Source organism: Pristiophorus japonicus, chromosome 12 (genome assembly GCF_044704955.1).
Source record: "Pristiophorus japonicus isolate sPriJap1 chromosome 12, sPriJap1.hap1, whole genome shotgun sequence".
Classification (NCBI taxonomy): domain Eukaryota; kingdom Metazoa; phylum Chordata; class Chondrichthyes; family Pristiophoridae; genus Pristiophorus; species Pristiophorus japonicus.
The window spans coordinates 146,165,984-146,190,540 of NC_091988.1; the positions used below are offsets into that span (position 1 = coordinate 146,165,984).

Below are 24,557 nucleotides of genomic sequence, written 5' to 3' on the forward strand. Positions count from 1 at the left end.
GACATCGAGAAGTATTCACTGTACTAAAAGTTCACAAACAATCTGCATTAACTGTATTTGGTTAGCTTTTACTGCATACGGCCATCATATGAATGGTTGGCCACCCAAGTGAGTATGAAAAACCACGGCATCATCAGACGACGACATCATGTATATTTAGCTCCAATACCTGTTAGTTAACCAAAATGTTGTTGCCAGCCACAACTCAATTTAAAAATATACAGACATGTTTTGAAATATCAAAACATCGAAATATCAAAATTTGTACACAATACCAAATTTGGAATTATAGTTAATACTAAGGATGACTGCGACAAAATACAAGAAAATATTAAACTTCCTGAATGGGCGTATAAATGGCAAATTAATTTTAATATAGTTAAGTGCGAGGTGGTACATTTTGTGAGGAGGAATAAGGCGGCCACCTTGGAAAATAAGAGTTTTAATGGGCTGAAGCAGCAAAGGGTTCTAGTGGGACAGAATCTCAAATTATTAGTAGCAATGCTGGTCAAGGAAGCCATAAAAATGCAAACAAAGCATTGGGATTCATTTCTAGAGGCACAGAATTCAAAACAGAGAAGTTATGTTAAACTTGGTTACACTGTACAGAATACTGCACTCAGTTCTGGTCTACATATTACAAAAAAGTACATTAAAAATTGAAAATCTTCCCCCATTGTAGGTTCTTAAACATGTGTGCCTAAAGTGCATGAATGATGTTAAATGAGTTGAATCATTGATTTTCAAACTTAAAGATGGATTGTAAGATAAGTTTGGTGCTTTCCTTGGGCCCCAATTGTTTACATTGATATATGCCCATTTTTAGATTGGCTGGGAATTCTGGAGCATCCTGAGAACGGGACAATGGGTGCATCCCTGGGTCTAACTACTTGGATACATCCATTCAGGAAATTTAATGCCAGTATGTTAGTCATTGCAGATATCACAGTTCAATCTTAATGATACATACTTCCGAGCTGCAATCCAAAACTGACCAGCACATTCCAATCTGCAAAATTCCCATACCAACCAATGAAACACTTTGTTTATTTACAACAATTACATTCTTGCCTTAAAGGGACAGCCATTGAACACAGCTCCATTCTACTGTTCCTAGCTCTGTTATTCTTCAAGTAATAAGTATTCCATTTGTGGTGCCCCAAAACACAATTGGAATACATTACCGTAGTGATTTTTTTTACACTATGTGCCTTGCCCCTTAAAAAAAAATCAAACAACACAGTAACTCCCCCAGCCATCCAGTAGACACAAATTGACATCGAGCCAAAGAAGATATTAGAAAGGCTGATTAAAAGCTTGGTCAAAACAGTATGTTCTAAGGAGGGTCTTGAAGGTGGAGGGGTAGCAAGGCAGAGGGATTTAGGGAGGGAATTCCAGAGCTTAAGCCTAAATGGCTGAAGGCAAGGCCAGAAGATTCAATGCAATAGTAAAGTTAGAAATGCTCAGAAACTGAAAAAGCTGGGAGGACTGCTACTTGCTTAAAATTCAAGAGACTACATCTGCCCTTTCAGGTGCACGTAAAAGATCCCATGGAACTAGAGGTAGAGCAGGAGAGATCTCCCCACCTTCTGGCCAATATTTATCCCTCAACCAACATCACAACAGATTATCTGATCATTATCTTATTGGATAGTGGGACCTTGTGGCGCACAAATTGACTGCCAGGTTTCCTAATTGAAACAGTGACTATACTTCAAAAAACGACTTCATGGGCTGCAAGAGCGCTTTGGGACGTCCTGAGGTAATGAAAAGCACTATATAAATGCAAATTCTTGCTCTTGCTTTACACAAGTTGCTCAAAGCTTTGATTTCAAGATTCACATCATTTAAATCTCTCAAGCCTTGTTACATTTTCTTGCATAGTAAAGCAGTCACCTTTCTACGTCTTGAGCTCCTTCCCTCCAAACTCTATTGGAAGTCTCATTCCCTCATAGGCCACCCTCCATTGATGCACAAGTCTCCTTTCCCTAATTGGATGTCTCCTCCCTTTCCAGCATCCACTCATTTCCCTATCACTCCACACGGGGAGACAGTCTCCTCATCCCCCCCGTCACAGGGGGGAGACAATCTCCTCATCCCCCCCGTCACAGGGGGGAGACAATCTCCTCATCCCCCCCCCCGTCACAGGGGGGAGACAATCTCCTCATCCCCCCCCCCCCGTCACAGGGGGGAGACAATCTCCTCATTCCCCCCCATCACAGGGGGGAGACAATCTCCTCATTCCCCCCCGTCACAGGGGGGAGACAATCTCCTCATTCCCCCCCGTCACAGGGGGGAGACAATCTCCTCATTCCCCCCCATCACAGGGGGGAAGACAATCTCCTCATTCCCCCCATCACAGGGGGGAGACAATCTCCTCATTCCCCCATCACGGGGGGTTGGGGGAAGAGAAAGACAGTCTCCTCATTCCCCCCCCATCACAGGGGGGAAGACAATCTCCTCATTCCCCCCGTCACAGGGGGGGGAAGACAATCTCCTCATTCCCCCCGTCACAGGGGGGAAGACAATCTCCTCATTCCCCCCGTCACAGGGGGGAGACAATCTCCTCATTCCCCCCGTCACAGGGGGGAGACAATCTCCTCATTCCCCCCGTCACAGGGGGGAAGACAGTCTCCTCATTCCCCCCGTCACAAGGGGGAAGACAGTCTCCTCATTCCCCCATCACAGGGGGGGGGGGGGGGAAAGACAGTCTCCTCATTCTCCTCATCCCCCCATCACAGTGGGGGGGGGGGGGGGGGCGTCTCCATATTCCCCCACCACCGGTTGGCGGAGTCTCCCGCCCTGGTCAGCCCCACACAGACTCCCTGCCCTATACCCGGGGAATTCCGGGCTCCCCGGGATCATGGGCCCAATGGTGGCCAATGCCACCGCAGGCAGCGTGCAGTGTGTGTGAAGCTTCCGCAGGGCGAAGGGGGCCCAAGGCCGCTGCGGTTGGGACCGGCGTGTCCGGGAGATGCCGCCGCCGCCGCCGCCCTGCCCTCTGTGGTTTACTCACCGGGAGAGTAGAGCTGCGCCAGCTCCTTGGCGCCTGGATGCTGAGGGCCCCAGCGGGGCACGGCGGCATCCCCGTCTTGCTGCCAGTTCTCCTCGGCAGGGTGGGAATCCGGCCCATCGGCAGCCATGGCCGACCGCTCCCTCCGCCCCACGCTCGCCATTTTCAGCCGACAGCACTGAGCCCAGCCCCGCCGCCCACAGCAGCACGGCGCAGCTTCCCACACACGGCCCCAGCCAATCGCAGCAAACGTGCCGCCCGGTGACGGGATAGTGCCGCATACTGCAGCCAATCAGCATGGCCGGGACTGCTGCTGAGAACCAGCGCAGCCAATCGCAATCGGTCGCTTGTGAAATCGTTGTGGCCAATCACAGTTGGTATCGCCTATGACACGCTAGTTCAGCTGAGGGGCCCTATTGTGAGGAGTGTTGTCAATGGGAGCCTGGCACTGGCTGGGCGGAGGGCTGCAGATAGAGTGGGGTGTCACTGATGGAAGGGAGAGGGGTAGGAATGGGAGAAGGGGGTATGAGAGGAAGGAGGGGGTATGAGGGGCAGAGGGGATGGGAGAGGGTTGGGTTGTGGGGGAAAGGGGAGGGGGTATGAGGGACAGAGGTGATGGGAGAGGGTTGGGGTGTGGGGAATGGGGATGGGAGAGGGTTGGGGTGGTGGAAAAGGGGAGGGGATATGAAGGGCAGGGGGGGATGGGTTGGGGTATAGGGGAAGGAGGAAAAAGGGGAGGGGATGAAAGGGAGGGGGATAATGGAAGAGGGGAGGGGAAGGGAGGTGAAAGGAAGAGAGGAGGGGAAGGAAGAGCGGAGGGAGGTGGAGGAAAAGGGAGGGGGATAGGTAGGGATGGAGAAAGAGGAGAGGTAGGTTGATGAGGGAAGAAAGTAGGGCAGGATAGAGGAGGATGAGTGAAGAGGAAGGGGTAGGGCCAGAAAGAAATGAGTGATGAAGAGGGCGAAGGGAGGATAAAGGAGGAGAGGCAGTGCAGCAGAGAGAAGTGGATGCAGTGAATAAGGTAGAAAAGGGTGGAGATTGAGGAGGAATAAGCCACATCATCTAACATAAATATTTTTTCTTGTCCTTTATGTGTGGAGAAATTGACAAAAACAAGATTTTCCTAAATCTATCTTTCCCAAATTAAATAGGTGACTGTATCTTATATTCCAATTGAGGGTGTCAGGTGAATTCTGTTTCTCCCAGCAATAATATGAATATTGAATGGACCAGAATGCAGGGTGGGAAGACTGCCACATCTTTGTACAGGACGGGGAGCAGCAGCGGCCACCAACTAGTCCAAGGCAGATAGAGTGCAGTGGTCAACTCTGAGGGTGCATACCTTTGATCTGGTGAGAACAGACTCAATGAGAATAATGAGCTTAGTGAAGTCTATCAATGCAATCTCCGACCTTGTTCAAGAAGGAGGAGATGGCCCTGAAGTTAAGAACATGAGATATAGGAGCAGGAATAGGCCATACAGTCCCTCGAGCCTTCTCCGCCATTCAGTAAGTTCATGACTGATTTACATCATCTCCACCTTCTCGCCCTATCCCCATTGTAGGGTATTCGTTTTACACTCTTACCTTGATTCGTTGACCTCGGGAATTACAGGAAAGGACTACACGTGAAGCAAAATTTAGGCTTAACCCAACTGTCAGTTCTATTACGCAAAAACGAACTAAAAACTACAGAACAAGACTTCTGAGAGAATTGACCGAAGACATACAATCACCCGTCCAGTTAGTAGCTGCAACCGTAGATTGTAGGTTCGTGGTCGTTGGTTCCGTGACCGGTTGTTCCTCTTCGAAGTTTCCCTCTTCTAGTCATTCTCTTCTCTTCCGTTTCTTCCGCATTCGTTCCGTTCCTTTTCGTTCACCCCAAGCCACTACCAGCTCATGTGTGTATATATCCATTTTATCAAATCACCCGCTGAGCCACTCCCAGCTCATATATATATATCCATTTTTATCAATAAATCACCCGCCCAGCTGCTCCCAGCTTGTGTATATATATCCATTTTATGAATTAAACACCCGCTGAGCTGAGGTTTCCGTTAATGTGTCTGGATCGATACGTTGTTTCTCTAAGTTACATTTATCAAAGGGTTAAGTCATGGCAGGACTGCTCGGACACGCGTTATGCTCCTCCTGTACGATGTGGGAAGTCAGGGACGCTTCCGGTGTCCCTGACGACTATGTGTGCGGGAAGTGCATCCGCCTCCAGCTCCCGTCGGACCTCATTGCGGCACTGGAGCTGCAGGTGGATGAACTCTGGAGCATCCATGATGCTGAGAATGACTTGAATAGCACGTTTAGCGAGTTGGTCTTACCAAGGTAAAGGGTACACAGCCAGATAGTAAATGGGTGATCAACAGGAAGAGCAGTGCAAGGAAGGTAGTGCAGGGGTCCCCTGCGGTCATCCCACTGCAAAACAGATACACCGCTTTGGGCATTATTGAGGGGGATGACTCATCGGGGGGAGCAACAGCAGCCAAGTTCATGGCACCGTGGGTGGCTCTGCTGCACAGGAGGGCAGGAAAAAGAGTGGGAGAGCTATAGTGATAGAGGATTCGATTGTAAGGGGAATAGATAGGCATTTCTGCGGCCGCATCTGAGACTCCAGGATGGTATGTTGCCTCCTTGATGCAAGGGTCAAGAATGTCTCGGAGCGGGTACAGGACATTCTGAAAGGGGAGGGTGAACGGCCAGTTCTCGTGGTGCATATAGGTACCAACGATATAGGTAAAAAATGGGATGAGGTCCGACAAGACGAATTTAGGGAGCTAGGAGCTAAATTTAAAAATAGGACCTTAAAAGTAGTAATCTCAGGATTGCTACCAGTGCCACGTGCTAGTCAGAGTAGGAATCGCAGGATAGCTAGGATGAATATGTGGCTTGAGGAGTGGTGCAAAAGGAAGGGATTCAAACCTGGGACATTGGAACCAGTTCTGGGGGAGGTGGGACCAGTACAAACCGGACGGTCTGCACCTGGGCAGGACTGGAACCAATGTCCTAGGGGGAGTGTTTGCTAGTGCTGTTGGGGAGGAGTTAAACTAACATGGCAGGGGGATGGGAACCTATGCAGGGAGTCAGAGGGAAATAAAATGGAGGCAGAAGCAAAAGGTAGAAAGGAGAATAGTAAAAGTGGAGGGCAGAGAAACCCAAGGCAAAAAACAAAAAGGTCTACATTACAGCAAAATTCTAAAGGGGCAAAGTGTGTTAAAAAGACAAGCCTGAAGGCTCTGTGCCTCAATGCGAGGAGTATTCGGAATAAGATGGACGAATTAACTGCGCAGACAGCAGTTAACGGATATGATGTAATTGGCATCACAGAGACATGGCTCCAGGGTGACCAAGGCTGGGAACTCAACATCCAGGGGTATTTAACATTTAGGAAGGATAGGCAGAGAGGAAAAGGAGGTGGAATGGCGTTGCTGGTTAAAGAGGAAATTAATGCAATAGTAAGGAGGGATATTAGCCTGGATGATGTGGAATTGGTATGGGTGGAGCTGCGGAATACCAAAGGGCAGAAAACGCTAGTGGGAGTTGTGTACAGACCACCAAACAGTAGTAGTGAGGTTGGGAACAGCATCAAACAAGAAATAAGGGATGTGTGCAATAAAGGTACAGCAGTTAACATGGGCGACTTTAATCTACATATTGATCGGGCTAACCAAACTGGTAGCAATGCGGTGGAGGAGGATTTCCTGGAGTGTATTAGGGATGGTTTTCCAGACCAATATGACGAGGAACCAACTAGAGAGCTGGCCATCCTGGACTGGGTGATGTGTAATGAGAAGGGATTAATGAGCAATCTTGTTGTGCGAGGCCCCTTGGGGAAGAGTGACCATAATATGGTAGAATTCTTTATTAAGATGGAGAGTGACACAGTTAATTCTGAAACTAGGGTCCTGAACTTAAGGAAAGGTAACTTCGACGGTATGAGGCGTGAATTGGCTAGAATAGACTGGCAAAGGATACTTAAAGGGTTGACGGTGGATAAGCAATGGCTAATATTTAAAGATCACATGGCTGAACTTCAGCAATTGTACATCTCTGTCTGGAGTAAAAATAAAATGGGGAAGGTGGCTCAACCGTGGCTAACAAGAGAAATTAAGGATAGTGTTCAAACCAAGGAAGAGGCATATAAATTGGCTAGAAAAAGCAACAAACATGAGGACTGGGAGAAATTTAGAATTCTACAGAGGAGGACTAAGGGTTTAATTAAGAGGGGGAAAATAGAGTATGAGAGGAAGCTTGCAAGGAACATAAAAACTGACTGCAAAATCTTCTATAAATATGTGAAGAGAAAAAGATTAGTGAAGACAAACATAGGTCCCTTGCAGTCGGATTCAGGTGAATTTATAATGGGGAACAAAGAAATGGCAGACCAATTGAACAAATACTTCGGTTCTGTCTTCACAAAGGAAGACACAAATAACCTTCCGAATGTACTAAGGGACATGGATCTAGTGAGGAGGAACTGAAGGATATCCTTATTAGGCAGGAAATTGTGTTGGGGAAATTGATGGGATTGAAGGCCGATAAATCCCCGAAGCCTGATAGTCTGCATTCCAGAGTACCTAAGGAAGAGGACCTAGAAATAGTGGATGCATTGGTGATCATTTTCCAACAGTCTATCGACTCTGGATCAGTTCCTATGGACTGGAGGGTAGCTAATGTAACACTACTTTTTAAAAAAGGAAGGAGAGAGAAAACGGGTATTTACAGACCGGTTCGCCTGACATCAGAAGTGGGGAAAATGTTGGAATCAATCATTAAGGATGAAATAGCAGCGCATTTGGAAAGCAGTGAGAGATCAGTCCAAGTCAGCATGGATTTATGAAAGGGAAATCATACTTGTCGAATCTTCTGGAATTTTTTGAGGATGTAACTAGCAGAGTGGACAAGGGAGAACCAGTGGATGTGGTGTATTTGGACTTTCAAAAGGCTTTTGACAAGGTCCCACACAAGAGATTGGTGTGCAAAATCAAAGCGCATGGTATTGGGGGTAATGTACTGACATGGATCGAGAACTGGTTGGCAGATAGGAAGTAGAGAATCGGGATAAACGGGTCCTTTTCAGAATGGCAGGCAGTGACTAGTGGAGTGCCACAGGGCTCGGTGCTGGGACCCCAGCTCTATATACATTATACTATATACAATATACATTAACGATTTAGATGAAGGAATTGAGTGTAATATCTCCAAGTTTGCAGATGACACTAAACTGGGTGGCGGTGTGAGCTGTGAGGAGGACTCTAAGAAGCTGCAGGGTGACTTGGACAGGTTAGGTGAGTGGGCAAATGCATGGCAGATGCAGTATAATGTGGATAAATGTGAGGCTATCCATTTTGGGGACAAAAACACGAAGGCAGAATATTATCTGAATGGCAGCAGATTAGGAAAAAGTGAGGTGCAACGAGACCTGGGTGTCATGGTTCATCAGTCATTGAAAGTTGCCATGCAGGTACAGCAGGCGGTGAAGAAGGCAAACGGTATGTTGGCCTTCATAGCTAGTGGATTTGAGTATAGGAGTAGAGAGGTCTTACTGCAGTTGTACAGGGCCTTAGTGAGGCCTCACCTGGAATATTGTGTTCGGTTTTGGTCTCCTAATCTGAGGAAGGACGTTCTTGCTATTGAGGGAGTGCAGCGAAGGTTTACCAGACTGATTCCAGGGTTGGCTGGACTGACATATGAGGAGAGATTGGATCAACCGAGCCTTTATTCATTGGAGTTTAGAAGGATGAGAGGGGATCTCATGGAAACGTCTGACAGGACTGGGCAAGTTAGATGCGGGAAGAATGTTCCCGATGTTGGGGAAGTCCAGAACCAGGGGACATAGTCTTAGGATAAGGGGTGGGCCACTTAGGACTGAGATGAGGAGAAACGTCTTCACTCAGAGAATTGTTAACCTGTGGAATTCCCTGCCGCAGAGAGTTGTTGATGCCAGTTCATTGGATATATTCAAGAGGGAGTTAGATATGGCCCTTACGGCTAAGAGGATTAAGGGGTATGGAGAGAAAGCAGGAAAGGGATACTGAGAGAATGATCTGCCTTGATCTTATTGAATGGCGGCGCAGGCTCGAAGGGCCAAATGGCCTACTCCTGCACCTATTTTCTATGTGTCTATGTTGTTTGTGGTGATCCGTTTGACTGACTGCGATGATGGGCCTGGATGTCCCCAATTTGCACACGGAGTTTACAGTGCAAAAGATAACTCCTTATCTTAAGTACCCCGCTCTCCAAATATGTATACCTTGTGGAGTCCTTTTGTTGTCCTGGTTTCTTGCAGACTTGGAGTCTCTGGAGAGAATTATCTTTCCCCCTCTGGCCAATCAATTCAGGGGCTCTTCTGTGGGTTTTTATGAAATGTATCAATCCCTTTGTTTCTATGCATGAACAGGTCTGGCTCTCGACCGCAGAGATTGCTCTTAATTGGTGATGAGTCACCACCTGCCCCAGGCTGGCACCTTTTTTTCCCTTTGTCCAGGCAATCCCAAAAGCTAGTATTAAATCATTTTTAGTTTGTGGCCTCTTCCTGTGCCTTCTGTAAAAGTGTGCAATCCTTACACCATGTACGTTAATTCCCTTAGTGTTCAACAATTTATCGATCTCAATCTTAAATATATTCAATGACTGAGCATCCGCAGCCCTCCGGGGTAGAGAATTCCAAGTATTCACAACCCTCTGAGTGAAGAAATCTCTCCTCACCTCAGTCCTAAAAGCCGAGATGAACCCCTAGTTCTAGATTTTCCAGCGAGGGGAAACAGCCTCTCAGCATCTACCCTGTCAAGCCCTTTAAGAATTTTTCATGCAGCTGCCGAGTAGTGCAGCATACATCTGGGACATCTCGGACACTTGTACACTGAGGGCGAAGACCAGCATCTCTCAAGAAATGAAACACAATCGCCATTCTCCAGAAACTAGGGCTACAGATCAAAAAATAACTGTATTAGGAGTTGAGCAAAACAGCAGCAAGAAAATATTGGAGTGGCAAGCAGTAGCAAGAGACAAAGATCACATGTAGTCAAATAAAAGGTAATGGCATTTCATTTGCATTGTGTGCTGAGAGCGTTTTTGGAATCATATTGCGTATTGCAATGTCAGTTGAGAAATAGTCTGCCTGGCATCTGACAAGTATTTGTTAAATCTGGAAGTGAGGGCAGGATGAAGATGTGAGGAGGTCTGAGGTGTGCATTGTGTGAAGGATGGAGTACAAAAGCAGGGAGGTCCTGCTGCAACAGTATAGGGTATTGGTGAGGCCGCACCTGGAGTACTGCGTGCAGTTTTGGTCACCTTACTTAAGGAAGGATATACTAGCTTTGGAGGGGGTACAGAGACGATTCACTCGGCTGATTCTGGAGATGAGGGGGTTACCTTATGATGATAGATTGAGTAGACTGGTTCAGAAGGATGAGGGGTGATCTTATAGAAACATTTAAAATAATGAAAGGGATAGACAAGATAGAGGTCGTTTCCACTGGTCGGGGAGACGAGAACTAGGGGGCACAGTCTCAAAATACGGGGGAGCCAATTTAAAACCGAGTTGAGAAGGAATTTCTTCTCCCAGAGGGTTGTGAATCTGTGGAATTCTCTGCCCAAGGAAGCAATTGAGGCTAGCTCATTCAATGTATTCAAATCACAGATAGATAGATTTTTAACCAATAAGGGAATTAAGGGTTACGGGGAGCGGGCGGGTAAGTGGAGCTGAGTCTACGGCCAGATCAGCCATGATCTTGTTGAATGGCGGAGCAGACTCGAGGGGCTAGATGGTCTACTCCTGTTCCTAATTCATATGTTCTTATGTTCTTATGACCCCTAAACCAGGTTCTGACAGATGGCTCTGGCAGCTAGAAACTATGGTTCATCAGCAGAATCCTTAGCATCATCAATCCCCTGTGCATCTTCACCTCGGAAGGCTGAAGGCTCTGCTCCCATGGCAGCTCTATGGTTATTCTATATTGCACAGAAAAGTTGTGCAACATACAGCAAATCGCAGTATGCAAGACACGATGGCTGGCCTGTACTGGAGAAGTCTCCAAATCTCTCAAAGCATCAGAATTTCTGCTGCACCATTCTTATGATGTTAGATGATTTTTTTTCCCTCCCAGGTTGCTCACAGATGTTTCCTGAAGATTAGTCTTTAATTCCTGGAGACTCCAGGTCAATCCTGGAGGGTTGGCAACCTTATCTGTTGTGGAAGCTGGCATCGTCAGAGCAGATGAGCTGGAGAGACTGGGAGAAGGAAATAACGTTCTTGTAGGATGCAGGGTGGGAGCAAGTATAATTGAGGTAGTTGTGGGAGGTCGTGGGGTTGTAGTTATCAGTAGTCAATTTATCCCAGAGAAAGAAATAGAGAAGTCAAGGAAGGGACGTGAAGAGTCAGGGATGGACCATGTAAAGGTAAGGAAGGGGTGGAAGTTAATGGCACTTTCCAACTCAGGACTAGAACAGAAAGCAGTACTGCAGAGTAAGACTGAAACAGAATGTCCTACAAAAAAAAAGCATAGTTAGGATATGTATGTTTCCAGAGCAACACCTTTTATTTGGAGGAAGAATGGAGTTAAAGGAAAAGCTGTTAAATGTGTGATTGAGTTCAGTCAGATGGAGGAGGGTGATGATGGATGGAGACTGGGCCGCTGTTCAAGGCTAAAGCCAATGTCTAGAAAGCCATCCTATAGGTGTAGAGGGACTGAACATCGTAGTGAAAAGGAGACAATTAAAGTCCTGAGGGCGTCAGAAAACCCGTGGATTTAAGTGGCTAGAGACTGGATAAGGGGAGAAAAAATGAAGTCAAGGTTAGAGGAAATAAATTCCATGGGGCAGGAGCAGGCTGAAATGATAGATGTACTGGGAGAGTCCTGTCCGTGGACCTGAGGAGGAGGTAGAAGCGGGCTATGTGACGTTGGGGGACTATGGCATTAGAGACTGCATTGACTTTCAATCTTTTCAGATGCTGTTGCAGGTCCACATCAGTCTATGTCCTGCTGGACTTCCTGCCCTCCCAAATGACAAGCTGCTTTATGACAGGCAGCTTGCCTGTTATATTTAAATGAGACCCAGAGGTGAAACTTGATCGGGTCTCCCACTGACATCACTGGGTGGTGGGCGGTACAGTTGACATGCTTGGCACCCACCCAATGTACGCAGACATGAAAATCGACCTCAAAGACTTCTCTTGACAAGAGCATCTTGTCCCTTTAAGATACATATCACATGAAGAGCAGCTCTGAAAGCTATAGTGGCAGATTTTTTTTGAGAGCAGTTTCCTCCTGAAGTACACCCAGAAATCTGAGCGCACAGGTTTCTGACATTCATGTGCATGAAATTTACATTTCTATGTTCCCTTCAGGCACAGTCAGGTGCGACTACCTGAATAGTCATAAAGAGATTCAACTGCAGTGCTATTCAGACGCAAAACAGAGCAAAAAAATGAGTGCCCATGTGGATGCTAAATCCAGGAAAATTATCCCTTATGAGGAGAGACTTGAGATACTAAGGCCACTTCCACTGCAGCAGAGAAAGTTAAAAGGAAATTTAATAAGAGTTTTTGTTTTAGAAATTTAAGAATTACTTTGATGGGGTTAATAGGGAAAGACTATTTCCCCTGGGTGAGCAGTCAGCAGAGAAGCACACATTGATTTAAAATTGTCACTCAGAAAATGAGGAGAGAGGTTAGGAGAAATGTCTCTATGTGGAGAGTTGTAGAGTATGGAACGTTTGCCACAGGAAGACTATTGTATGTTTTAAGGGAAAAATGGATAAACATTTGAATCAGAAGAAGATGCAGGGCGGTGGGATGAGTGCAGGGCAGTGAGATTAGTTTTGGATTACTCTAGGAAATAAAGTGCTGAACAGACTCATTCTATGATATAAACTTTGATAATTCTATGGGTTAAGATCTTTGCTAAAATAGCAGAGAATGAAAAGACATTGTGAATGCTTTAAGTATTCATCTGCTAATAACAACAATAGTTTGTAGCCTATGAAGATATATGGAGATAGACGCTTAGGGCCCCATCCAGATGTAATAGTCAAAGCTTAACATTTCAATTTTCAGTTAGAGCACTTAAAAGGTGCTATTTAATTCAGGTAAGTAACTCATACTGAATTTGTGTCACTGATTCCACATGGACAAATATAATGAACTACCATTAGTTAATTACTGAAAGTAATGTATATTTTATAATTAAAACCTGTCCATTACAATCATCAAAACAAAGTATCAGGTTTACATATCACTGTTCTGCAGCGTCTACGTGTAATGTCATGTGACTCATACATACTGATGAAGGGAATGGAATAGCTATTTACTGTGCTGTGCATGCATCATCTGTATGGCTCAAATTCAACCCTCCACCCTGTAGACTAAGTCATATCCAGTCACAAAGGCTGAATACTGTCTGAGACTGAAAATAGAGTGGTAGAGGCTTAGCATATTGAGGCCGACTAATTTAAGAATTTTCATAGCTAAACAAAGCTCACATTTGTGTAGCACCTCTCACGTATAAGGACAAATTTCAGAGCACTATAGATCCCCCTCTCAGTCTTTCAAGTTTGAAGAGCCGTGAATTTTTCTCACCTTACCTCATTACTCAGTGCTCTGACAATAAGAATCAGCCTCATGGCTTTTCTCTGCACTGTCTCTCGGACCTTCCATGTGGATCAGTGATCAGATGATCACCGTACTCAAAATATGGCCTGACAAGAAAGCTGTACATGTCAGTATGACAGCCTCAGATAAGTAATCTACTGATTTAACAATATATTTCAGCATTCTGTTAATTGTATTCATCTCTGCTCCACAATGACTAACATGCTAAACATTCAGTGTACTGTCACTCTCAAATCTATTTCAGCTTCTCCCTTAACTAGATTAACAGCATCTGTTAAATAGGCTCTGAAATTCCACAGACAAAGGCGTCACTTCAGGCACATTTTTTAAAAATTTGTTCCATAAGAACATAAGAACATAAGAATTAGGAACAGGAGTAGGCCATCTAGCCCCTCGAGCCTGCTCCGCCATTCAACAAGATCATGGCTGATCTGGCCGTGGACTCAGCTCCACTTACCCGCCCGCTCCCCGTAACCCTTAATTCCCTTATTGGTTAAAAATCTATCTATCTGTGATTTGAATACATTCAATGAGCTAGCCTCAACTGCTTCCTTGGGCAGAGAATTCCACAGATTCACAACCCTCTGGGAGAAGAAATTCCTTCTCAACTCTGTTTTAAATTGGCTCCCCCGTATTTTGAGGCTGTGCCCCCTAGTTCTAGTCTCCCCGACCAGTGGAAACAAGCTCTCTGCCTCTATCTTGTCTATCCCTTTCATTATTTTAAATGTTTCTATAAGATCACCCCTCATCCTTCTGAACTCCAACGAGTAAAGACCCAGTCTACTCAATCTATCATCATAAGGTAACCCTCTTATCTCCGGAATCAGCCTAGTGAATCGTCTCTGTACCCCCTCCGAAGCTAGTATATCCTTCCTTAAGTAAGGTGACCAAAACTGTACGCAGTACTCTAGGTGCGGCCTCATCAATACCCTGTACAGTTGCAGCAGGACCTCCCTGCTTTTGTACTCCATCCCTCTCGCAATGAAGGCCAACATTCCATTCGCCTTCCTGATTATCTGCTGCACCTGCAAACTAACTTTTTGGGATTCATGCACAAGGACCCCCAGGTCCCTCTGCACCGCAGCATGTTGTAATTTCTCCTCATTCAAATAATATTCCCTTTTACTGTTTTTTTTTCCAAAGTGGATGACCTCACATTTTCCGACATTGTATTCCATCTGCCAAACCTTAGCCCATTCGCTTACCCTTTCTAAATCTCTTTGCAGCCTCTCTGTGTCCTCTACACAACCCGCTTTCCCACTAATCTTTGTGTCATCTGCAAATTTTGTTACACTACACTCTGTCCCCTCTTCCATATCTTGTATATTGTAAACAGTTGTGGTCCCAGCACCGATCCCTGTGGCACACCACTAACCATCGATTTCCAACCCGAAAAGGACCAATTTATCCCGACTCTCTGCTTTCTGTTAGCCAGCTAATTCTCGATCCATGCTAATACATTTCCTCTGACTCCGCGTACCTTTATCTTCTGCAGTAACCTTTTGTGTGGCACCTTATCGAATGCCTTTTGGAAATCTAAATACACCACATCCATCGGTGCACCTCTATCCACCATGCTCGTTATATCCTCAAAGAATTCCAGTAAATTAGTTAAACATGATTTCCCCTTCATGAATCCATGTTGCGTCTGCTTGATTGCACTATTCCTATCCAGATGTCCTGCTATTTCTTCCTTAATGATAGCTTCAAGCATTTTCCCCACTACAGATGTTAAACTAACCGGCCTATAGTTACCTGCCTTTTGTCTGTCCCCTTTTTTAAACAGAGGCGTTACATTAGCTGCTTTCCAATCCGCTGGTACCTCCCCAGAGTCCAGAGAATTTTGGTAGATTATAACGAATGCATCTGCTATAACTTCCGCCATCTCTTTTAATACCCTGGGATGCATTTAATCCGGACCAGGGACTTGTCTACCTTGAGTCCCATTAGCCTGTCCAGCACTACACCCCTAGTGATAGTGATTATCTCAAGGTCCTCCCTTTCCACATTCCTATGACCAGCAATTTTTGGCATGGTTTTTGTGTCTTCCACTGTGAAGGCCGAAGCAAAATAATTGTTCAAGGTCTCAGCCATTTCCACATTTCCAATTATTAAATCCCCCTTCTTATCTTCTAAGGGACCAACATTTACTTTAGTCACTCTTTTCCATTTTATATATCGGTAAAAGCTTTTACTATCTGTTTTTATGTTTTGCGCAAGTTTACTTTCGTAATCTATCTTTCCTTTCTTTATTGCTTTCTTAGTCATTCTTTGTTGTTGTTTAAAATTTTCCCAATCTTCTAGTTTTCCACTAACCTTGGCCACCTTATACGCATTGGTTTTTAATTTGATACTCTCCTTTATTTCCTTGGTTATCCACGGCTGGTTATTCCTTCTCCTACCGCCCTTCTTTTTCACTGGAATATATTTTTGTTGAGCACTATGAAAGAGCTCCTTAAAAGTCCTTCACTGTTCCTCAATTGTGCCACCGTTTAGTCTGTGTTTCCAGTCTACTTTAGCCAACTCTGCCCTCATCCCACTGTAGTCCCCTTTGTTTAAGCATAGTACGCTCGTTTGAGACACTACTTCCTCACCCTCAATCTGTATTACAAATTCAACCATACTGTGATCACTCATTCCGAGAGGATCTTTTACTAGGAGATCATTTATTATTCCTGTCTCATTACACAGGAATGTGGGCGTCACTGGCAAGGCCAGCATTTATTGCCCATACCTAATTGCCCTTGAGAAGGTGGTGGTGTGCTGTGTGTGTGGATTCTTCAGTGCAGTAAAGACCACCTGCGGCCCAAGCACCCAAGGTCCTACCCCACTGCGGTCGAAGAACGGAGAAGTTCTCATCAAGGACAGAGAGGCAGTCAGTACTCGTTGGAAGGAGCACTTTGAAGATCTCCTTAACCGAGACACCGGCTTTGACATGAGTGTACTCGACTCCATCCCACAGCATGCTATGTGCCATCTTCTCAGCACAACCCCAACTCTGCATGAGTTTGAAAAGGCCATTCAACAACTGAAGAACAGCAAGGCCGCAGGAGCAGATGGAATACCCACCGAAACACTAAAACATGGTGGAGAAGCACTATTGGCGCAAACACATGAGGTCATTTCTCTTATTTGGAAGAAGAGTATGCCAAGGGATCTGAGAGACGCCGTAATCATGACCAACTTCAAGAAAGGGGATAAGTCCGATATTGAGGTAATTACAGAGGAATTTCCCTGCAGTCTACCACAGGGAAAGTTATCACAAGAATCTTCCTCAACCGTCTTCTCTCTGTAGCAGAAGAGCTCCTCCCAGAGTTGCAATGCGGATTCCGCCCACTAAGAGGCACAATCGACATGATCTTCACCGACTGACAAATTCAAGAGAAATGCAGGGAACAACACCAACCTCTGTATATGGCCCTCTTTGACTTCACAAAGGCCTTTGACACTTAACTGTGAGGGATTATGGAGCGTACACTTCAAATTCGGATGTCCTCAAAAATTTGTCACCATCCTCTGCTTGCTTCATGATAACATGCAAGCCATGATCCTGACCAATGGATCCACCAGAGATCCAATTCATGTACGAACCGGGGTGAAGCAAGGCTGTGTCATTGCACCAACACTCTTCTCAATCTTACTTGCTGTAATGCTATATCTTACCATCAGTAAGCTTCCCGCTGGAGTGGAGATAATCTATAGAACAAACGGGAAACTGTTCAACTTCGTCGTCTTCAGACCAGGTCTAAGGTCGTGCCATCCTCTGTCATCGAATTACAATATGCGGATAATGCTTACGTCTGCGCTCACTCGGAGGACGAATTCCAAACCATCATCAACACGTTCACCGTAGCGTATGAGAGCATGGGCCTTACACTAAACATCCGTAAAATAAAGGTGCTCGATCAACCTGCCCCTGCCACACAGCACTGCCTCCCAATTATCAAAATCCATAATGAGGCCTTGGACAACATGAACCATTTTCCATACCTCGGGCAGAAATCGATGACGAGGTCCAACACCGCCTTCAGTGTGGCAGAACAGCCTTTGGTCGCCTAAGGAAGAGAGTGTTTGAAGACCAGAACCTTAAAACCAGCACAAAGCTCATGGTCTATAGAGCAGTAGTGATATTTGCCCTCATGTATGCTTCTGAGACATGGAATATATACAGTAGGCACATCAAAGCACTGGAAAAGTACCACTAATGCTGCCTCCAGAAGATCCAGCAAATCCATTGGCAGGATCCGCGCACCAACGTCAGTGTTCTCGCCCAGGCCAACATCCTCAGCATCGAAGCATTGACAATGCTCGATCAGCTCCGATGGACGGGCCACATCATTCATATGCCCGATACGAGACTCCCAAAGCAAGCGCTCTACTCGGAGCTCTGACACAGCAAACAAGCCCCAGGTGTGCAGAGGAAATGCTTCAAGGACACCCTCAAGGCCTCCTTGAAGAAGTTCAACATCCTCACCACCACCTGTAAATCGCTGGTGCAAGATCACTTAAAGTGGAAGAGAATAATCCGTGAGGGCCCCGAACACTTTGAGTCTCTTCGGCGAGAGCAAGTGGAGACCAAACGCAAACAGCGGAAGGAGCGCATGACAACCCAAGCACTTCAACCAATGTCCTTTCAACCACCATTTGTCCAACCTCAGTCATCTGAGAACTCATTTTTAATGTGGAAGCAAGTCATCTTCGACTCCAGAGGACTGCCTATGATGATGATGGTGTGCCGCCTTCTTGAACTGCAGTTCAAGGTACTCCCACAGTGCTGTGAGCGAGTTCCAGGATTTTGAACCAACGACGATGAAGGAACCGCAATATATTTCCAAGTCAGCATGATGTGTAACTTGAAGGGGAACTTGCAAGTAATGATGTTTTCATGCGCCTTCTAGGGGTAGTGGTTGCGGGTTTGGGAGGTACTGCTGAAGAAGCCATGGTGAGTTGCTGCAGTACATCTTGTCGATGGTACATACTGCAGCCACGGTGCACCGGTGGTGGAGGGAGTGAATGTTTAAGGTGGTGGATGGGGTGTTAATCAAGCAGACTGCTTTGTCCTGCATGTGTCAAGCTTCTTGACTGTTGTTGGAGCTGCACTCATCCAGGCAAGTGGAGAGTATTCTATCACACTCCTGACTAGTGCCTTGTGGATGGTGGCAAGGCTTTGGGGAGACAGGAGGTGAGACACTCACTGTCAGAATACCCAGCCTCTGACCTGCTCTTGTTACCACAGTATTTATGTGGCTGGTCCATTTAAGTTTCCTGTCAATGATGACCCCCCAGGAGGTTGATGGTTGGGGATTCGGCGATGGTAATGCTGTCGAATATCAAGGCGAAGTGGTTAGACTCTTGCTTGTTGAAGATGGTCATTGCCTGGCACTTGTGTGAAACATAGAAACATAGAAAATAGGTACAGGAGTAGGCCATTCTGCCCTTCGAGCCTGCACTGCCATTCAATGAGTTCATGGCTGAACATGCAACTTCAGTACCCCATTCCTGCTTTCTCGCCATACCCCTTGATCCCTCTAGTAGTAAGGACTACATCTAACTCCTTTTTGAATATATTTAGTGAATTGGCCTCAACAACTTTCTGTGGTAGAGAATTCCACAGGTTCACCACTCTCTGGGTGAAGAAGTTTCTCCTCATCTCGGTCCTAAATGGCTTACCCCTTATCCTTAGACTATGACCCCTGGTTCTGGACTTCCCCAACATTGGGAACATTCTTCCTGCATCTAACCTGTCTGAACCCATCAGAATTTTAAACGTTTCTATGAGATCCCCTCTCATTCTTCTGAACTCCAGTGAATACAAGCCCAGTTGATCCAGTCTTTCTTGATATGTCAGTCTCGCCATCCCAGGAATCAGTCTGGTGAACCTTCACTGTACTCCCTCAATAGCACGAATGTCCTTCCTCAAATTAGGAGCCCAAAACTGTACACAATACTCTAGATGTGGCCTCACAAAGGCCCTGTACAACTGTAGTAACACCTTCCTGCCCCTGTACTCAAATCCCCTCGCTATGAAGGCCAACATGCCATTTGCTTTCTTAACCGCCTGCTGTACCTGCATGCCAACCTTCAATGACTGATGTACCATGACACCCAGGTCTCAATGCACCTCCCCTTTTCCTAATCTGTCACCATTCAGATAATAGTCTGTCTCTCTGTTTTTACCACCAAAGTGGATAACCTCACATTTATCCACATTATACTTCATCTGCCATGCATTTGCCCACTCACCTAACCTATCCAAGTCACTCTGCAGCCTCATAGCATCCTCCTCGCAGCTCACACTGCCACCCAACTTAGTGTCATCCGCAAATTTGGAGATACTACATTTAATCCCCTCATCTAAATCATTAATGTACAATGTAAACAGCTGGGGCCCCAGCACAGAACCTTGCGGTACCCCACTAGTCACTGCCTGCCATTCTGAAAAGTACCCATTTACTCCTACTCTTTGCTTCCTGTCTGACAACCAGTTCTCAATCCACGTCAGCACACTACCCCCAATTCCATGTGCTTTAACTTTGCGCATTAATCTCTTGTGTGGGACCTTGTCGAAAGCCTTCTGAAAGTCAAATACACCACATCAACTGGTTCTCCCTTGTCCACTCTACTGGAAACATCCTCAAAAAATTCCAGAAGATTTGTCAAGCATGATTTCTCTTTCACAAATCCATGCTGACTTGGACCTATCATGTCACTTCTTTCCAAATCCGCTGCTATGACATCCTTAATAATTGATTCCATCATTTTATCCACTACCGATGTCAGGCTGACCGGTCTATAATTCCCTGTTTTCTCTCTCCCTCCTTTTTTAAAAAGTGGGGTTACATTGGCTACCCTCCACTCCATAGGAACTGATCCAGAATCTATGGAATGTTGGAAAATGACTGTCAATGCATCCACTATTTCCAAGGCTACCTTCTTAAGTACTCTGGGATGCAGTCCATCAGGCCCTGGAGATTTATCGGCCTTCAATCCCATCAATTTCCCCAACACAATTTCACAACTAATAAGGATTTCCCTAAGTTCCTCCTTCTTACTAGACCCTCTGACCCCTTTTATATCCGGAAGGTTTTTTGTGTCCTCCTTAGTGAATACCGAACCAAAGTACTTGTTCAATTGGTCTGCTATTTCTTTGTTCCCCGTTATGACTTCCCCTGATTCTGACTGCAGGGGACCTACGTTTGTCTTTACTAACCTTTTTCTCTTTACATATCTATAGAAGCTTTTGCAGTTCATCTTAATGTTCCCTGCAAGCTTCCTCTCGTACTCTATTTTCCCTGCCTTAATCAAACCCTTTGTCCTCCTCTGCTGAGTTCTAAATTTCTCCCAGTCCCCGAGTTCGCTGCTATTTCTGGCCAATTTGTATGCCACTTCCTTGGCTTTAATACTATCCCTGATTTCCCTTGATAGCCACGGTTGAGCCACCTTCCCTTTTTTAATTTTACGCCAGACAGGGATGTACAATTGTTGTAGTTCATCCATGCGGTCTCTAAATGTCTGCCATTGCCCATCCACTGTCAACCCCTTAAGTATCATTCGCCAATCTATCCTAGCCAATTCACGCCTCATACCTTCAAAGTTACCCTTCTTTAAGTTCTGGACCATGGTCTCTGAATTAACTGTTTCATTCTCCATCCTAATGTAGAATTCCACCATATTATGGTCACTCTTCCCCAAGGGGCCTCGCACAACGAGATTTCTAATGAATCCTCTCTCATTACACAACACCCAGTCTAAGATGGCCTCCCCCTAGTTGGTTCCTCGACATACTGGTCTAGAAAACCATTCCTTATGCACTCCAGGAAATCCTCCTCCACCATATTGCTTCCAGTTTGGTTAGCCCAATCTATATGCATATTAAAGTCACCCATGATAACTGCTGCACCTTTATTGCATGCACCCCTAATTTCCTGTTTGATGCCCTCCCCAACATCACTACTACTGTTTGAAGGTCTGTACACAACTCCCACTAACGTTTTTTGCCCTTTGGTGTTCTGCAGCTCTACCCATATAGATTCCACATCATCCAAGCTAATGTCCTTCCTAACTATTGCATTAATCTCCTCTTTAACCAGCAATGCTACCCCACCTCCTTTTCCTTTTATTCTATCCTTCCTGAATGTGGCATGAATGTTAATTGCCACTTATCAGCCCAAGCCTGAATGTCGTCCAGGTCTTGCTGCATGCGGGCATGGACTGCTTCATTATCTGAGGAGTTGCGAATGGAACTGAACACTGCAATCATCAGCGAACATCGGCACTTCTGACCTTATGATGGAGGGAAGGTTATTGATGAAGCAGCTGAAGATGGTTGGGCCTAGGACACTGCCCTGAGGAACTCCTGCAGCGATGTCCTGGGGCTGGGATGATTGACCTAGAACAACCACAACTATCTTCCTTTGTGCTAGATATGACTCCAGCCAGTAGAGAGTTTTTCCCCTGATTCCCATTGACTTCAGTTTTGTAATGAGGTCTGTAGCTGAGTGGTACTGGCGGAACCTAAACCAAGCATCGGTGAGCAGGTTACTGGTAAGTGCCGCTTGATAGCACTGTTGGTGACACCTTCCATCACTTTGCTGATGATTGAGAGCAGACTGATGGGGCGGTAATTAGCCGGATTGGATTTGTCCTGCTTTTTATGGACAGAATATACCTGGGCAGTTTTCTACATTGTCGGGTAGATGCCAGTGTTGTAGCTGTACTGGAACAGCTTGGCTAGAGGCGCGGTTAGTTCTGGAGAACAAGTCTTCAGCACGACAGCTAGGATGTTGTTGGAGCCCATAGCCTTTTCTGTATCCACTGCACCCAGCCGTTTCTTGATATCATGTGGAGTGAATCGAATTGGCCAAAGACTGGCTTCTGTTATGATGGGACATCTTTGGCACCGGCTTGTCTCATGTCCCCAGAAACCCTGCTTGTGTGGGGCTGGAGGCGCAGAATTTCCCAGACCCCCCAACTCCAACACTGCTCCATTGGTTCTTGAGCAAGTGGGTATATCCAGAATTTGTTTTTACAAAAGTGTCTCGGGCCGAAATTCCTTTGATAACGTCGTTCGTTAACACCAGCAATGGGCGGCTAACGGGCAGCAAAGGCTTACCATCGCGGTAAGCAACGTCTACGCCTCCCTGAAAATTGAGTTGGTCGTTGGTGGAGGCGGCAAGAGGTATCGTGCGCCCTCTAACGTCACCCACGTGGTGACGTCATCCAGCATGCAACGCCCCCTTGGCGCCACTGTCGCGATATTTGCTTTCTACGGTGGCCTTACCGGCAGGCATTCCAACATCGGGGATCTCAGGCGGAATCGCCCAGAGAGCAAAGTAAGTTTTTTTCTTTATTTATTTCAGCATTTATTTATTAATTGTACCAGTGGGGAAGTGTGGGTGTGGGTCGGAGAAATTTTCGGGTTTTTTTCTCTCCGTTTTTCCAGCTCGCATGCCGGCAGCCTTCCGGTGCAAAATTGAGTCGGCCTCCTGAGCTCCCGCCTCATTGGCGCCCGAGGATGATTGTGCAACGCCACTTTAAGTGCTACGCTCTCATCTTTGAGCGTAAAAACTCAGTTTGGCAGTTTGAGGCTACACCTAATGCCTGGCACTAAAATCAGCACTCAGACTGCCTCAAAAATGGCCATAACCAATTTCAACCCCTTTGCCTTTGGGAGTCCAGGCTGCTTTCCAGTTCTGGACACCAGTGGTGCGGTCCACATAGAACACTTTTGGAGGTCCGTATACCTCACCACACCGTGCATATGGCCACCACTGCAACACCTAGATCCCTTCCATAGATAGGAATGGGATCTCCCCACCCGTTGCCCTGACCCTGCTTAGTTTGTCATTTGCCTTTTGAGGGATGGATGGGAGTTTACCTCTCACAAGGCTCTTTACAAACTCTCAGAAATGGTAAACACCTGATGTAACCAACTTTTGGGAGCCTCACAAAAGGCTGGTCCTCAAAGTATCTACTGAAGCAATGATAGCTGCCACTCTGGAAACTGCCAGTGTCCTTAAAACTTTTTCCTGACACCTTGTTACTGCAGAAATCTGGACTGTCACGCTTTCCAGTGTTATAGATATGTGTCGTGGACTCCCCCTACTTCATTACCATATACATGGAAACCATCTCCACTGCCTGCAAATTAGATCAATGCTCCTGAATAATTATTCTTTTGAAGACTGGGCCTCTTAAAACAGGGTTCATGGGATCCTCAGGTTAGTGCGATCACTTCTGCACCCTGCATGGAAGAATGGCCCTCTCCCAATCTTCCATTCCCAGGGCCTCATGCTCATGTGCTCAGTTCTTCACCCAATGAAAACCCTTCTGACTTACTACTTCCTCTTAAGTAGCTGATTCTTGGACAGGTAAAGTGCCATGATAGAGTTGATGAAAATGGCCAAATCATCATCATATGCGGTCCCTCGAAGCGAGGATGACTTGTTTCCACGCCAAAAAGGGATGAGTTCACAGGTGTTTCAATGAAGGACCTAATATTCCAGATCCCACACTACATCTTGGAGGGTGGAAGATGCCTGTGCTTGTATTTTTTTAACGTGTGGTGGCCGTTGCACACCAGCCACCAAACGGACTTGACAGAGCTAGGTCTTGGTCCAGAAGCAAGGATTATCCAAGATGACCTTTCTTTACCACTTTGATCTTGACACCATGCCTCCTCGCCTCCTACTTCCCTATAGCCTCTACTGTTTGCTGTTTTTTGGCACTCGTTATACAATACCTTTTCCTTTGCAATGAGAGAACACAGAATTAAAGGATTGTGACTGGCAAGGACACATTACTCATATGTTTGCATGCATACCATTGTTATCAGAGTTAACCCTTTAAACACTTCTTGTTCAAAACCTTGTGTGGCAGGCAATATGGGCTAGACTTTCTACTTTGCTGGCTAGCGTCCAAAAAA

General features: G+C 46.0%; 1 protein-coding gene across 1 annotated transcript in view; it reads right to left on the minus strand.

Moving 5' to 3' along the window:
- Positions 1–3,240, minus strand: part of LOC139277494 (ubiquitin-conjugating enzyme E2 variant 1-like) — a 79,762-nt gene extending 76,522 nt beyond the window's left edge. The window contains exon 1 of the mRNA XM_070896010.1: positions 3,017–3,240. Within this exon, the coding sequence (XP_070752111.1) occupies positions 3,017–3,176 (160 nt within the window). The 5' untranslated portion in view covers positions 3,177–3,240. The remainder of the gene's footprint in view (positions 1–3,016) is intronic.
- Positions 3,241–24,557: the final 21,317 nt, after the last annotated feature.